Source organism: Dipodomys spectabilis, unplaced genomic scaffold (assembly GCF_019054845.1).
Source record: "Dipodomys spectabilis isolate Male_0828 unplaced genomic scaffold, ASM1905484v1 ptg000004l, whole genome shotgun sequence".
Classification (NCBI taxonomy): Eukaryota; Metazoa; Chordata; class Mammalia; order Rodentia; family Heteromyidae; genus Dipodomys; species Dipodomys spectabilis.
This window is the reverse complement of record NW_024870681.1, coordinates 7,065,021-7,081,050: the sequence shown is the minus strand read 5'-3', so window position 1 is coordinate 7,081,050 and position 16,030 is coordinate 7,065,021. Positions and strand designations below refer to the sequence as shown.

Below are 16,030 nucleotides of genomic sequence, written 5' to 3'. Positions count from 1 at the left end.
GTCGCGGCTCGAGTGCCAAGGGACGCAGCCCTGGCTCGAGGATCGAGGGGTGGGGGCCAGGGCTGAAGAGGCGGCGCTAAGGCCGAGGGGCGGGGCCAGGGCAGTGGGCGGGGCTCGGGGGCCAGGGCAGTGGGCGGGGCTCGAGGGCCAGGCTATTGTAAGGAGCGGTCGCAGGAGGATGGGTGGGGGAGAGCTGATGGGCGGGGCCGATTCGAGGGGCGGGGCCAAGGCCGAGAAAGTCATTGCAGAGGGCGGGGTTCGAGGTTTGATGGGCGGGGGCGCCTGGGGCAGGGGACGTGGCTCGAGGGCCGGTGGGCGGGGCCGGACCTGGGGCGGGGCTCGAGGGAAGGGGGCGGGGACAGGACAGAGGGCGGGGCGGGCCTCTCGCCGCAGGCCGCCTACCTCGGGGTCCACGCCGCTGCTTTCGCTGTAGTTCTCGGAGATGAGCTGATCGAAGAGCAAGTGGATCTCAGTGCGGGCGGAGCTACTGTCATCCGGGCGCAGGGCGCGCAGCCTGGACGCCAGGCGGCGGAACCCACTGATCTGGTCAGCGGGCGGCTCCCGCGGAGACAAAGGCGGCGGCTGCCCACACGGCAGCGAACCAGCAACCTGCACCGCCGCCATGTTTTTCCCTGCTGTAAAAGTCACTGGGAACTACTTCCGGGGCATCCCTTGGGGGCGTTGCTCGCTACTTCCGGAAGTTCCTTATAGGGACCAGAAAGGCCTGCGGAGGGGTTTGTTTGAAGATGGTCTTCTTTAAATGCTCTGTGAAATTCGCTGGGTAGCTCTTGCTGCCCATCTCTCCTAGGTCTGGCGAATACCTGAGTCCTGTGTTTTTGGTTTGTTTTTTTTTCCTGTCCGAAAAAGTTGTTTGTTGAGGCAGGGCTGACATTGATTCCGGCTGGGGATGGCAATGGCCGAAACTGCTAGATCTCTGACTGCCTTCTGCTCTTCACACCGCATCAGAGCCCTTGATGACCCCCCCCTCCCGCCCCAGACACATCACTCACTTATCTGCTTGAGCACATTACTACACAATTCTTTTTTTTTTTTTTGTCGGTCGTGGGGCTTGAACTCTGGGCCTGGGCGCTGTCCCTCAGCTCTTCAGGTCAAGGCGAGCGCTCTACCACTTGAGCTACAGTGCCACTTCCTTGAGCACATTACTTAATTTCCCCAAAACTCAAAATGTCATGTGAAGTGGTGGTGCTGAACAATCAAAAGGTGGTTGTAAGAATAAACCAGACAACGTATGTGGAAATCTTTGCTGCATAGAAAGTACTCCACGAATGTCGTATTTTCTTCAAATTCACCATCACCCCAGTAGCTTTATTGTTACTATGAGGAAAAACAACGTAAAGGAGGAAAGGTCCGGTTTTTGGTTCAGAGGATTCAGTCCCTGGTTAGCTGAATCCATTGCTTAGGCTCCTAAGGTGAGCATAATATTGTAGCAATGGGAAACAACCAGGAAGCAGAGAGCGAGTGACAGGAAGCAGTCAGAGACAGGATACCCTTCAAAGACATGTCCCCGAGTGATATACTTCCTTCAGTAACGCCCTGTTAAGGTTTCTACTACCTCTCAAAGCAGTGTTACCTGCAGAGCAGCAAGTCTCCAATACAGTGAGCCTGTGGGAAGTATTTTATTTTCAAATCACAACAAATAACAAGTTACTCAAGTAGTGTGGAGACTTTCATGATGATAGTTTATTAAAATAGACACCTCCTCTTTCTTTGCCCCCTACTCCATGTAGTCTCCATATCCATGCTTCCACTTTCATCTGTCTTCTCAGGCAAGGAGTTCCAGTGACATCTTTGCAGGTAGAAACTATAGGAAGAGATAAGCAGTGATTAGTCATGTAACTATAACCAATGAAAATGTGCCAAACCTGCCTTGCATGGCTCGTCTATGTAACTCCATGTCACCTACCTCTATAAAAACCCATCCTACCCTGAGCTCAAAGCTGTTCTCCTACTTTTCTGGTAGTAGGAAGCTGTCCCCGCATGGTGGTAATAAAGTTCCTACCTCCTTTAACTGGGTGTCTTGGAGTCTCTTTTGGATCCAGGATATTTTAGTACAAGGGCTCAATAAGGTCCTGAACATCAAGGATTGCAGGTAGCTGAACAAAGAATACATTCTCAGCAAAATGGTGATTTGTTTTTGAAGTATCTCCTGATTTGTTGTATTTAATACAACATAATTTATAATCAAACCTGAGCCAGAATAGCTTTTATGATGATTCCTTTTCAATTAATGGCTACCAAAAATAAATAAAGAAGCTATCATATGAGGCCTCCAAAATATTTGTATACAAGAAAAGGATTTTCATGGATCAAAATGGCAATGCACATTAAAAAAGCTTAAACATACATTCTTTCCTGGCATTTATTCCAAGGGAATTAACAAGAGCAATTTTGTATTTATCTTAAATGTGTACTCATGGAGGATACTGAGTGTATGAGCATGTATGGTGGACTGTCAAGCTAGTGGTAGTGGGATGGAGAGGGGAGAGAGGCAACAGCAGTGGTTTTAAAATTGTTTTCTTTGACAATGGAGGGGGTAACAATGTTCAAGAGGAAGTGTACTCATAACCTCACTCATGTAACTGTAACCCTCTGTATAGTAGCTTTACAATAAAAAAAAAAATTGTTTTCTTTGTTGTTTTTTTTTAAGTGAAATAATTAGCCAGGCGCTGGTGGCTCACACCTGTAATCCTAGCTACTCAGGAGGCTCATATTTGAGGATTGCGATTTGAAACGAGCCTGGGGGGGGGAAAAAAGTCCCCATGAGACTCTTATCTCCAATAAACTACTCAGAAAAAGCTGGAAGTGGTGCTGTGGCTCAAGTGGAAGAGTGCTGGCCTTGAGCAAAAATAAAAAGCCCAGGGACAGCACCCAGGATCTGAGTTCAGGCCCCAGGACCATCAAAAAAAAAAAGTGAAATGATTAAGAAATCGAAATAGATACAAGACTCTTGTTCAAGAATTTGCATCATTGTGTTAAGACACCTTTTGGGAGTAGATAATTATAAGTGATTTTTTAAATCTTGTTTTCACTCAGAAATTATCTATTTTTAAGCCAGGTATCAGTGGTTTGTGTTTGTAATCCTAACTACTCAGAAAGCTAAGACCTGTGGATGACAGTTTGAAGCCAGCTGGAGAAGAGAATTCATCTCCAATTAACCACCAAAAAGCCAGAAACAGGGATGTGGCTCAAGTGGTAGAGCACTAGCCTTGAGCAAAAAAAGCTCAGAGACAACATCTAGGCCTTGAGTTCAAGCCCCAGTGACAGCTCACACAGAAAAAAAATCTATTTTTTTAGGAGGGGGGGTTCCGGTCATGGGGCCTGAACTCTGAGCCTGGGCACTGTCCCTCAGCGCTTCAGCTAAAGGCTAGCGCTCTACCACTTGAGCCACAGCTCCACTTCGGCTTTTTTTCTTTTTGCTTATGTGGTGCTGAGGAATCGAACCCAGAGCCTCATGCATGCAAGGCAAGCACTCTACCACTGAGCCACCTTCCCAGCCCCAAAATTCTATTTTTTTCTCCTCAGGAGGTGCTGGCCAAGAAAAATGTTTCAAAAGGTTTGGAAATCGCCAAATATTTAGTGGATGAACCTTTTTCTTTGGGAGAAAAGAGAAGAGGTTACAAGGAGACAAGTAGACTCTGTGCCACCCAACTTCAGTAAAGTTCCAGACAAGGTTCAGGGAAAAAGAAAGGGTGCATGTGTTTACCTGTCCTTAGTCTGTGTCACAGACATGGCCACAGCCATTGCTGACACATTGCTCTCCTGGTCCACAGTCCCAGTCACCAGTGCAGAGCTCCATGCAGGTACCTACGGTAGAGCAGACCACATGAAAACTGCTGTGCTTTGGGTTCAAGGGCCGGGGATCAAAGCCCTTGATTAAGGAGAGAGTTCAACTTTTTCCTTTTAGCTCAATGCATAACATAATAGAATTACTGGCAGAATAAGAAAGCTCTGTATCTCTCTTAGTTAAAACAATACCTTCACATGCTCTCAATAAAGCCAAGCCTACTTTAGAGATTGAGGCTGAGTGATTTTGGAAGAGAAGTCTTCTCCCCACTTCTTCATATTTCAGGGAATGGGGAGGTTTGCCATCAAGGGTGCCTTATAGAAGCTCTGTGCAGTGACTCTTCCTAGCCCCAATTATTGGTGCTATAACTAGGATTGCAGATGTGGCTTGCCTTCCAGTAAAGACAGAAGCAGATTCAACCCAGACCTACCTGGCCCCTAGGCCTGAGCTCCTTCTTCTGTGTCCCACAGTGAATCTGACCCTGGTATGAAGAACACAACTCCAAATTTCAAGGAGTCATTCTTGACCTGAGTAGGTAGGGATTCCCTGAATTTCCAGGCTTAAGGTTGGTTTTGAGAACCAATGAAGTAGGTTTATAAAGCTGGTTACAATGCTAGCTTTTAGCAAAGTACCATGCAGTGCTCTGTCTAAATGAACCCACCCAGTTATTATCAGGTATTTTTTTTACTTGATTCTATCTCTGCAGTTCCATGGGCTTTTGTTTCCTTTTTTTGGGGGGGGGGGTGGTGTCCGGTCGTGGGGCCTGAACTCTGGGCCTGGGCGCTGTCCCTCAGCTCTTCAGCTCAAGGCTAGTGCTCTACCACTTGACCCACAGCACCACTTCTGGCTTTTTTCTTTTTGCTTATGTGGTGCTGAGAAATCGAACCCAGGGCCTCAGGCATGCAAGGCAAGTGCTCTACCACTGAGCCACCTTCCCAGCCCCTTGTTTCCTTATCTGTATAACAGGACCTGTGAATCCAGTGAATGAATCCTGTGTCAATTCCAATCAAGAGGCAGTTCTCTGAGGCTGTGTGAACAGGCTGGAGAACTTGTCCAGGTACAGAAGGACTGGGTATCATCGTGGCTTAGCAGTACTGAGGCATATAAGAAGGGAGTCTAAAATGTACTTTAGACTTCAGAAAAGATCGGTATGGTTACTTCCTACATATATATTATAGAAGAAATGATTCAAGAAAGACAAAGATGTAAGATAATCTGTTTATAATCTAACAATGGAAATTAAGGCTTTGCTTTCAAATGCTAAAAAAGCAATTATTTCACAAGTGGCCTTGAAAAGGTAGATTCAGAGGATTCAAGGGGCTCAGAGGAGATAACACATTACTTAATCAGAAAAGGTGAGTCTTGAGATATAACAATCTTCTTAAAGCAGAAGGTGGAGTTCTATGAGAAGAGAAATGAATTACTAGCAAAAAAAAAATTTTTTTGTCAGTCGTGGGGCCTGAACTCTGGGTCTGGGCACTGTCCCTCAGCTCTTCAGCTCAAGGCTAGCACTCTACCACTTGATCCACAGCACTACTTCTGACTTTTTCTGCTTATGTGGTTGTGCTGAGGAATGGAGCCCAGGGCCTCATACTTGCAAGGCAAGCACTCTACCATTGAGTCACCTTCTCAGCCCTACTAGCAAAAATTTATAAGTGGCAAATGTCACAGTGCTGGCAATGGGAGAAACTGTGAGGGACTAGAGTACCAAGTTTAAGAGGATACTTGAGGCGAGAGTTCTCAAGATGGCGACGGGGCAGTAGGGAAACGCCACAGCTCTCTCCAACCAAAAAGAGAGTTCGAGTTCCAACCTTTAATCTCCCCAAGAGACCGACAACAACAAAAAGACGAACACTCAGAGAAAAACCAGAGGTGGAAAATAACAAAAAAAGAAAGAGAGGAAAAGAAGAATTTCAGAACAGAGAAGAGCGAAGACCCCTCCCCCAACCTTTACTGGCCGCGCGGCAGTGCGCCAAGCCGCCGGCCAGCCGGCCCGGCGGGGGCTGCCGGAGCCACAGAGACACAGGGGGCTGCTTGCAGATCACCAGGTACCGGATTGCAGAACAGCGGATCGCCAGGAACAGAGAAACCTACCAGCCGGGAGTCTCCAGGAGGATCCCACCCCACCCATCACTCTCCACCGGAGCGGAGAGGCTCCATCCCGCCAAAGCCGCCCGGCACCAGCAGCGCCACAAAGGGACCTGTCGCAATCGCAACGACCCGGCGGGGGGCCGCCCAACCCAGCCCGCAACCACCCCAACTGAACTCGGACTGCAACAACAACTGACGGACTGCAACAACAACTGACGACCTACAGGGTGAGTACCCATCAGGGGACAGGGAATCCATCAAGGGAGACCAGAGCTGGAGGGAATCCCCAGACCCTGACCTAGACTCCCTACCCCAACACCCGGACCACAGGACCCACTAAAACTGGGAACTGTTCGAGAGCCCCACCAGCCGGTGGAGCACACTCTGCTGGCCAGGCCAGAGCAAGAGCGCCCCGGGAAGGGAGCTTAAATGCTCAAGCCAGGAACAGTGCCCCTGGGTCAAGACTACCAACAGTAGAAGAAATTTGAACTGTGTCCTCCAGGCTGCATAACCAAGGTGGTATACACATTAGCACAGGCCTAACGAGCGCGCTCCAGGCTGGGGCCGGAACCAGGCCAGGGGACCGGCGCCTGAACAAAGCAAAAAGGGTCAGAAGTGGGGCTGTGGCTCAAATGGTAGGGTGCCAGCCCTGAGCTGAAGAGCTGAGGGACAGCACCCAAACCTAGAGTTCAAGCCCACAACCAGCCCAAAACAAACAAAAACACATCAGGAGCCCATAGCAGACTCCAGTATTTGGGAGAGTGCATCCAGAGCATCTGATCTTCCCAAGAGCACCCGCAGGAGCAAACACAAGCAGTCTAGGCTGCTCAACCCTTCCAAAGGCGGGAATTGCTACAGCAGAGAGCTGAGAATCCTAAGTGAATAGCAGCTGGAAATAGGCTCCCAACAGAATCCAGATCAGACACAGACTCTCTCTACCAATAGAGAATCAGCAACCAAGCAAAGACAGACACACCAAAACAAGATTGAAGAGCAGTCTCCTGAACCCCCATGCGAAAATCACAGAGAAAAATCACAAGGTTTACCACTACCCAGGACAGCAAGCTCACCTCAAAAGCCAGCAGCCACACAGGGGAGAGCCCCAGTGGGAGCAAAGCAGGAATGGAAGACAAAAACTACATCCAAGGGTTGCTGGAGGCAATGACTCAAGAAATAAAGCGAGAAATGGATCAGAAATTGAAAGAGCACAAGGATGAACTATCAAAAGATATACAGGATATCAAACAAAAATTGGATGCAAAAATAGAAGCTGCACAAACCTCAGTAAGAAGTGAGATAAACGCCAAATTAGAGGTAATGCATACTGATATCACCTCATTGAGAGGTGAGATCAGTACTCTGAGAACCAACATTGAATCCATAAAGGGATCCATTTCCATCATGCAAACCACAATAGAAGCCACGGTCAACAGAGTGAATGAAATGGAAGGTAGAGTGTCAGATACAGAAGACAGAATACACCAACTGGACCAAAAAGTGACAGATATGGAAAAATCACTCAAATTAAACCAAAGGGAAATTCAAGAGCAAGCAGATAATGCTAAAAAATTTAACCTTCGCATAATCGGAGTGGACGAAGGTGAGGAATTCCAGAGCAAGGGAATGCAACACCTATTTAACAAGATAGTCAATGAAAATTTTCCCCACCTCAAAAACGACCATCTTAACTACATCACAAAAGCTTATCGAACACCCAACAAGCAAGATCCCAGGAGAAACACTTCTAGGCACATAATAGTAACAATGATGGATCTGAATAATAAGGAAACAATCCTGCATGCAGCAAAAATGAAGAAGGAGCTATACTACAACGGGAAAAAAATTAGAATCACTGCAGATCTCTCCACACAAACAATGAATGCAAGAAAAGCCTGGGAAAGCACCATACGAGCCCTGAGAGCCAATAACTGCCAACCCAGACTGATATACCCGGCAAAGCTAGCATTCACATTCGATGGAGAACTGAAAACTTTTAATAGCAAAGAAAAACTAAATGAATACATAAACATTAAGCCAGCATTACAAAGAATTCTAAGAGGGGGGACACAACCTGAAGAAAGCAACCAGGAACTGGGACCTGCCCCAAACAGGCATTACTCAAAGTCTAACTGAGCAAGCACAGGAGGAAAGGAAAGAAGAAAAACTTAGGAAAACGGAATGGCAGGGACAACAATGCATCTCTCTATACTTTCTCTTAATATAAATGGGCTGAATTCGCCAATTAAAAGAAAACGAACTGAGGACTGGATCAGAAAACAAGACCCATCCATCTGTTGCCTTCAGGAGACCCACCTCTCAGCCAAACATACAAACAAACTCAGAGTGAAGGGGTGGAAAAGGATCTACCAATCAAATTCCCCCAATAAGAAAGCAGGTGTAGCTATCCTGATATCTGACAAAATAAACTTTTCATTAAAATCAGTACAGAAAGACAAGGACGGACATTACATATTAATAAAGGGAACAATCCAAGAGGAGGATATAACCATCATCAACTTATATGCCCCAAATATCGGTGCACCCAGATATGTTAAACAAATGCTCTCAAACTTACAGAATAAAATAGATCCCAATACGATAATACTAGGAGACTTTAACACGCCACTCTCACCAAAGGACAGGTCTACCAACCAGAGGATTGGCAAAGAAGCTACCGAATTAAGTGAGGCCATACTTCAAGCGGAATTAACTGACATCTACCGAGTATTTCACCCTAAAACAACACAGTACACATTCTTCTCAGCAGCTCATGGAACTTTCTCCAAAATAGACCATATCATAGTTCATTCAAGGAACTTAAGCAAATACAAAGGGATCGACATAATCCCCTGTATCCTATCTGACCACAGTGGAATCAAGCTAGCTCTCAATAACAAAGCATACCGCAGAAATTTCTCTAATACATGGAAATTGAACAGCACACTCCTTAACAAGGCCTGGGTAACAGAAGAGATCAGAGAAGAAATAAAGCATTTCCTAGAACTCAATGAAAATGAAAACACCTCACAAAGAAACTTGTGGGACACAGCAAAAGCAGTCCTGAGGGGCAAATTTATTGCCCTCAGTGCCCACATCAAGAGAATGGAGACAGACCAAGTAAATAATCTCATGTTGCAACTAAAACAGCTAGAAAAACAAGAAAAAATGGGACCTAAAGCTACTAGACGAAGCCAGATAACCAAATTAAGAGCAGAGATTAACCAATTAGAAAATCAGAAAACCATAACCAAAATAAACCAAACAAAAAGCTGGTTCTTTGAAAAAATAAACAAAATAGATGGCCCGTTGGCAAGATTAATTAAAAAAAGAAGAGAGGAAACCCATATTAATAGGATTAGGGATGCCACGGGAAACATCACAACACGCACCCAAGATATCCAAACAATTCTAACAGACTACTTTCAAAAGCTATACTCTCTAAAGGAAGAAAATCTGGCGGAAATGGATGCATTTTTAGAGAAATACAAGTTACCCAAACTGAGCAAAGAAGAAGTTAACCAATTAAATAAGCCAATATCCTATAATGAGATACAGGAAGCTATCAAAAGTCTTCCAACAAAAAAAAGCCCAGGACCAGATGGATTCACAGCAGAATTCTATAAGACCTTTAAAGAAGAACTAATACCCATACTCCTCAAGCTCTTCAGAGAAACAGAGAAGGAGGGAGCTATCCCAAACTCATTCTACGAAGCCAATATCACACTCATCCCCAAACCAGGCAAAGACCCAACCAAAAAGGAGAATTACAGGCCAATCTCCTTGATGAACACAGATGCAAAGATCCTTAACAAGATTCTAGCTAACAGAATCCAGAAACACATAAAAAAAATAATACACTATGATCAGGTAGGCTTCATCCCAGAGACACAGGGATGGTTTAACATACGTAAGTCAATAAATGTAATCCAGCATATCAACAGAGCCAAGGTCAAGAATCACATGATTATCGCCACAGATGCAGAAAAGGCCTTTGATAAAATTCAACATTCATTCATGCTAAAAGCTCTGGAGAAAATAGGAATAGAAGGAACATTTCTAAAAACAATAAAAGCCATTTATGACAGACCAATAGCCAATATTATACTTAATGGGGAAAAGCTACAACCAATCCTCCTAAAAACAGGAACAAGGCAAGGATGTCCACTGTCTCCACTCCTCTTCAACATAGTCCTAGAACCCTTAGCCAGGGCAATAAGGCAAGAAAAAGACATTAAAGGGATCCGCATAGGGAAAGAAGAAGTGAAACTATCCCTTTTTGCAGACGACATGATACTATACCTCCACGATCCCAAAAACTCCATCCCCAAACTTTTAGAAATCATAAGTCACTTCGGCAAAATAGCAGGATACAAAATAAACCCACAAAAATCAGTTGCCTTCCTATACACTGATAACGCACAGGAAGAGAGGGAAATAAAGGGAGCAACCCCATTCACAATAACCTCCCAAAAAATAAAATATTTAGGAATTAACCTAACCAAAGATGTAAAAGAACTATTTAATGAGAACTATAAAAAGTTAAAGAAAGAAATTGCAGAAGACACTAGGAAATGGAAAGACCTCCCATGCTCCTGGATAGGCCGACTTAATATAGTAAAGATGGTGATACTTCCAAAATTAATATACAAATTCAATGCAATTCCTATTAAAATCCCAATGACGTACATCACTGAAATACAGAAAACAGTCCAAAAATTTATATGGAACAACAAAAGACCTAGAATAGCCAAAACAATTCTAGGGGATAAAGACAATATGGGAGGGCTATCCATGCCGAACTTCAAACTCTACTACAGAGCTATAATCACAAAGACAGCATGGTACTGGCACAAAAACAGACCCGAAGACCAATGGAACAGAATAGAAGATCCAGATATAAATCCACAGGCCTACAGCCAGCTGATATTCGACAAAGGAGCCAAAGACATACAATGGAAGAAACACAGCCTCTTCAACCGCTGGTGCTGGGAAAACTGGGCAGCCACATGCAGAAAACTAAAAGTGGACCCCAGCCTATCACCATGCACCAACATCAACTCAAAATGGATTAAAGACCTTAACATTAAACCTGAATCTCTGAAACTACTGCAGGACAGAGTAGGAGAGACACTTGAACTAATAGGCACAGGAAGGAACTTCCTGAACAGAGTCCCAGGGTCACAACAAGTTGGAGAGAGACTCGACAAATGGGACTACCTTAAAATAAAAAGCTTCTGCACAGCTAAATCTATCGCAACTAAGCTAGAAAGACAACCAACTAATTGGGAAAAAATATTTACCAGCAATATATCAGACAAGGGGTTAACATCCTGTATATACAGGGAACTCAAGAAACTAATCCCTCCCAAACCTAACAAACCAATTACTAAATGGGCAAGGGAACTAAAGAGGGACTTCTCAAATGAAGAAATAAAAATGGCAAAGAAACACATGAGGAAATGTTCATCATCCCTGGTGGTGAAGGAAATGCAAATAAAGACAACCCTGAGATACCACCTTACCCCAGTCAGAATGTCCCACATCCACAAATCAGCCAACGACAAATGCTGGAGGGGATGTGGAGAAAGAGGAACCCTATTACACTGCTGGTGGGAATGTACACTTATACAACCACTTTGGAAAGCAGTCTGGAGGGTCCTTAGAAAGCTAAAGATTGACCTCCCTTACGACCCAGTCATACCACTTCTAGGCATCTACCCTGAACAACAGGAACCAATATACAAGGACACGTGCACCTCCATGTTTATTGCAGCACTGTTCGCAATAGCTAGGATATGGAAACAACCTAGGTGCCCCACCACAGATGAATGGATCCAAAAATTGTGGTATCTATACACAATGGAATATTATGCAGCCATTAGAAATGACAAAATAATGGCATTTGCAGGGAAATGGATGGAGCTAGAAGGAATCATGTTGAGCGAGGTAAGCCAAGAACGAAGAGACAAACGGTACATGGTCTCCCTCATAAGTGGATGCTAAATCCAAAAGGTTAGTGATACGACAAAACTAACAGGACTTAAGAAACAAAGAACTCCCGCTCATCTGGTTGAACCACTACTAAATATCCTCATGCTGCTGATCACAAATATGGTATATAACATGTGAACACTGTTATATATTACAGACTGTGGTAGACAATTTGCTCCAGGGAAGTTAGAATGAACTTGTGACTTTGAAATTATGTAATCATTTAATCACAATCAAAAAAAAAAAAAAAAAAAAAAAAGAACCTCGGGGAAGGGAGGGAGGGAGGGGATGGTAGGGGGAAAACAATGGAGGGGGTAACAATGTTCAAGAGGAAGTGTACTCATAACCTCACTCATGTAACTGTGACCCTCTGTATAGTAGCTTTACAATAAAAAAAAAAAAAAAAAAAAAAAAAAAAAAAAAAAAAAAAAAGAGGATACTTGAACAACCCTGAGACTGAGGGCCTCTTCAAATTTTGCATCCTGTTTACCATATTCTGGGCCAATAGAAGGCCAGGTAAATATTAAAGAACAGCTGGAAATTAAGCAGGAAGTGTAATCAGGGAACAAGCTTCAGAGAGCAGGCAGATCACCAGGCCCTGTGGATTTGGAATTTCATTTGATGAGTCAAGAGAAGGTGATTTGCTGCTTATTTGGGAGGATCATTCTGGTGTGAGAGCATAGAATGGACCCAGACTCAACAAGCAAGAGGAGAGGAGCTGGGAGAGTCATTAGGAAGCTGAAGTGGGGTGGGGATGGGGGACAGGGGGAGACGATCCGGGTTAGACACCGTGTACAACGGGAGGAAGGAGAGAAGATGTGAAACAGCATCAAAGAAAGGTTGGTATTTGACAAGCAGCTCAGTGAGGTGAGGAGGTGAGCAAAGAGACAAGAGTAAATGGAATCCAAGAATATATAGGGAGAAGAATAAAAGCAGTAGTAGATAATACAGGTGAGAAGGAACTTTGAAGATGGAGGGAGAGGTGAGCAGCGTCAAATGCTGCAGAAGTTGAAGATGTTGAAATTGAGGACAGTCAGGAGATTCACCAACTGGACCTGAGAGAGACGCTCCAGGAGGATGAGGAGGCAGGAATTAGACTGTAGTCACTTTGGGAGCTAAGGAACCATTACAGGGAAGGAAAGGTGGAGAAGAGAATTAAGATTCTTTTGAGGGTGGTATACTTAGGAGAAGAGTCCAATGGTGTAACTCCTCTGAACAACTAGTCAATTGTTTAACAAAATGAATAACAGGAAGTGGAAACATGTTGTCGGGGGAGGTATGATAGGGAGACATGAATGACTGCATTTGTAGTCATTAATAATCTAAGAACTAATCTAATAACTAATAATCTAATAATAACTAATTATCTAATCAGTCATTAATAATCTACGTTATATAAGTTATATAAAAATGGAACTGAATAACTTGAGTATAGAGAAGGAAAGGAAAAGTGGAGGAGAATGATAGAAGAGATGACATGGATCAAGATGCATTGTCCCAGGTGGGCTGGGAGGGATGGGAGAGAATGTTGAAAGGGATAACATTGATCAGGACACACTGTATTCATAAACTGCTCTGTTGAATGGCAACTACCTTGTACAACTACTTAAAGGTAATAAAATACTTTTTAAAGGATGCATTGTACTACTAATCTAACTTATAGAATTGTTACCTCTTTGTGCAACAACTTAATAATTTTGTAAAAAGAAAAGATTTCTTTGAGAATGCTGATGGTAAATGGAAAATTAGAGATTGATATGAGTCATGCTTACCATGGTTAAGAAAATATTTTCTGGGGCTGGGAAGGTGGCTCAGTGGTAGAGTGCTTGCCTTGCATGCCTGAGGCCCTGGGTTCGATTCCTCAGCACCACATAAGCAAAAAGAAAAAAGCCGGAAGTGGCACTGTGGCTCAAGTGGTAGAACGCTAGCCTTGAGCTGAAGAGCTGAGGGACAGCGCCCAGGCCCAGAGTTCAGGCCCCATGACGGGACCAAAAAAAAAAAAGAAAGAAAGAAAATATTTTCTGCCTGGGCATGGGTGGCTCACACCTGTAATCCTAGCTACTCAGAAAATTGAGATCTGAAGATTGTGCAGTTCAAAGACTGGGGGCAGACAAATCCAAAAGGCTCTTATCTCCAGCCAAAAATGGAAGTGGAGGGTGTGGCTCAAGTGGTAGAGCTCAGTCTTGAGTGAAACAAACAAACAACAACAACAAAAGCAAGCAAGAGCATGACGTCCTGAGTTCAAACCCCAGTACCAGCACACACACAAAATATTTCCTATAGACCCAAGGGAGAAGAAGGTGGAGAAGGAGATGCTAGGAGAGGCAGGCAGGCAGAAACAGTGAGTTCTGCTGGAGGGATGACACAGGGAAAGGGAGGGGATAAGATTGAGGGGAGAAGAAGAGGAGTTCTGCTTGTTGCTCAGGGAAGGCCAGCTAGGAGGCTTCTTGTGTTAAAATCCTAAAGGACAGTTTTCTTTCCTTCCCTCCTTTTTTCCCCTCCTCTCTCTGAGCACACTAGTTCCCAATATCCTAATTTCTGGCTTCCTTGTTCAAACAAAGAATGGCGATGCTTTCTTCCTGGACTTACCCAAAAGTTGCAGGGGTCTCACGGCAGCCTGAAGCTCCTGCACTTCCAGGCTGAGGGTGATGAGGGTCAGCAGGAGAAGGAAGCCTCCCAGCTTCATGATGCTGCTGAAGTCGTTGGTAAACAAACAAGAGGGTCACCTTTATAGCCTTCCACCCACTGAGGCTGGAATATAAGCCCAGAGTCTGGCTGGGGAAGCCCTAAGCCTCACCCAGAAACTGACATTGCTGGAGACACCCCAGATGTATCTGGGTAATGCCATGTTGCCTAAGCCAGACTCTGCACCAAGGAAACGCCCTCTTCTGATCAACCAATAAGACTCTGGATCCAGGAAGTCTGGGAAAGGCAGGGAGACTTTTATCCACTCATTCATTTTTATTCACTCACATTCAACACATGTATTAAATGCATGCTGTGGTCCAGGATGTGCTAGGCACAAAGGGGTATGTCCTTAGAGAAATGATCCCTCAGAAATGACAGACACTAGGTAGCAAGGGTGTGGTCTGCCCTTTCAAGTCTCTCCTCCCTTCTCCAGAAAGGTCACCCCTGTGATTGAGGGTGGGGAGGGGCAATGGGAGAGCTAGCAGAGGTGCTTTCCCATCATCTGATACTGGTAACTGGAGCTATGTGGTTTGCCTTCTGCCTGGGTCATTTTCTCTCTGGGCAGGTGCTGTGGTATGATAGGTATGATTTGGGGTGAGGGAGGATAGAGTTCCACTTCGCCTTGTCCAGCTTCGTTTCTGAGAGCCTGAACTCTGGATATTCTTGTGAAAGCCTCGTGGGATTTGTCTTATGCCGTAGCCTCGAGAAGCAGCTAGGGGTGAGCTATAGCCACCACACGGCCAGGCATGAGATTTCATTTCCTCCTTCTAGCCATTCATACCGCAGATGAGTGATTTCTCTAAGACACACACAGCACTTCGGTGTTTTGGGTGGGTTGGAACAAGCCTTCTTCCCCAAGGGGAAGCATGCATGACTTTTAACCATGAAAACTGTCTTACAAGCTACCTAATGTAGATGAGGGTACATGGGCTGGTAAAAGCAGCAGGACTAGTTTACAACCTCTTTGAGGACACTCCCCCACCCACGGCCAGGTGGCTGCTGCCCCGTGGCGGGGACGGGGAGACAGGAGAAGAGTGTAGAATGTTCCACTAGGGTCCCGCCTCCTGTTCCTGGGGCTGCAGGAACAGACCCTCCCTTTTGTGCCTTGCTTGTCACAGCTTCTGAAATGCCACCAATCCCTGAAATGCCACCAGTCAGAGATCCTTTGGGCATACAACTCCTGAGGGGACAAAGAGATACAAGTGTAAGTCATGCAGAAAGCAGTTGTGTGTATGTGTGTAGGTGCGCGCGCGCGCTTTTGCGCACATGCATGCCAATACTAAGGCTTAAACTCAGTGAAGAGTCTGAGGCCTGAGTGACTCCATCTTGAGCTAGCTGTCATCTCCTAAAGTATGAGTTATGCAGCTGACCATGAGCCCGGCCTGGGAATGAACAGAAGCAGCAATTCTTGGGCAGCTAGGAACATAAACAATCCTTGAGAAAATCGCGGGCAAG

At 45.0% G+C, this 16,030-nt stretch overlaps 2 protein-coding genes across 4 annotated transcripts in view; both read right to left on the bottom strand.

The window, feature by feature from the left end:
• The window catches only part of Heatr6 (HEAT repeat containing 6), a 51,069-nt gene extending 50,430 nt beyond the window's left edge, over window positions 1–639 (bottom strand). Inside the window, exon 1 of one of the 2 annotated variants that reach the window (XM_042693491.1) lies at window positions 403–639. In XM_042693491.1, coding sequence (XP_042549425.1) covers window positions 403–624 — 222 coding nt within the window. In that variant the 5' untranslated portion in view covers window positions 625–639. The remainder of the gene's footprint in view (window positions 1–402) is intronic. The other variant, XM_042693482.1, reaches the window with a different exon arrangement.
• A 1,099-nt stretch (window positions 640–1,738) lies between these two features.
• LOC122120181 (protein Wfdc21-like) lies at window positions 1,739–14,926 on the bottom strand. Of its 2 annotated transcripts, XM_042694306.1 has the most exons (4): window positions 14,861–14,926; window positions 14,477–14,577; window positions 3,725–3,825; window positions 1,739–1,822 (listed from the first exon to the last, which is right to left on the bottom strand). In XM_042694306.1, exons 2-3 carry the CDS (start codon window positions 14,571–14,573, stop codon window positions 3,731–3,733), a joined length of 192 nt encoding a protein of 63 aa, XP_042550240.1. In that variant the 5' UTR covers window positions 14,574–14,577; window positions 14,861–14,926; the 3' UTR covers window positions 1,739–1,822; window positions 3,725–3,730. The 2 variants fall into 2 exon arrangements, with proteins under 2 accessions (XP_042550240.1, XP_042550231.1); XM_042694297.1 differs by lacking the exon at window positions 14,861–14,926 and having other exon boundaries at window positions 14,477–14,630.
• Between the last annotated feature and the right edge of the window lie 1,104 nt (window positions 14,927–16,030).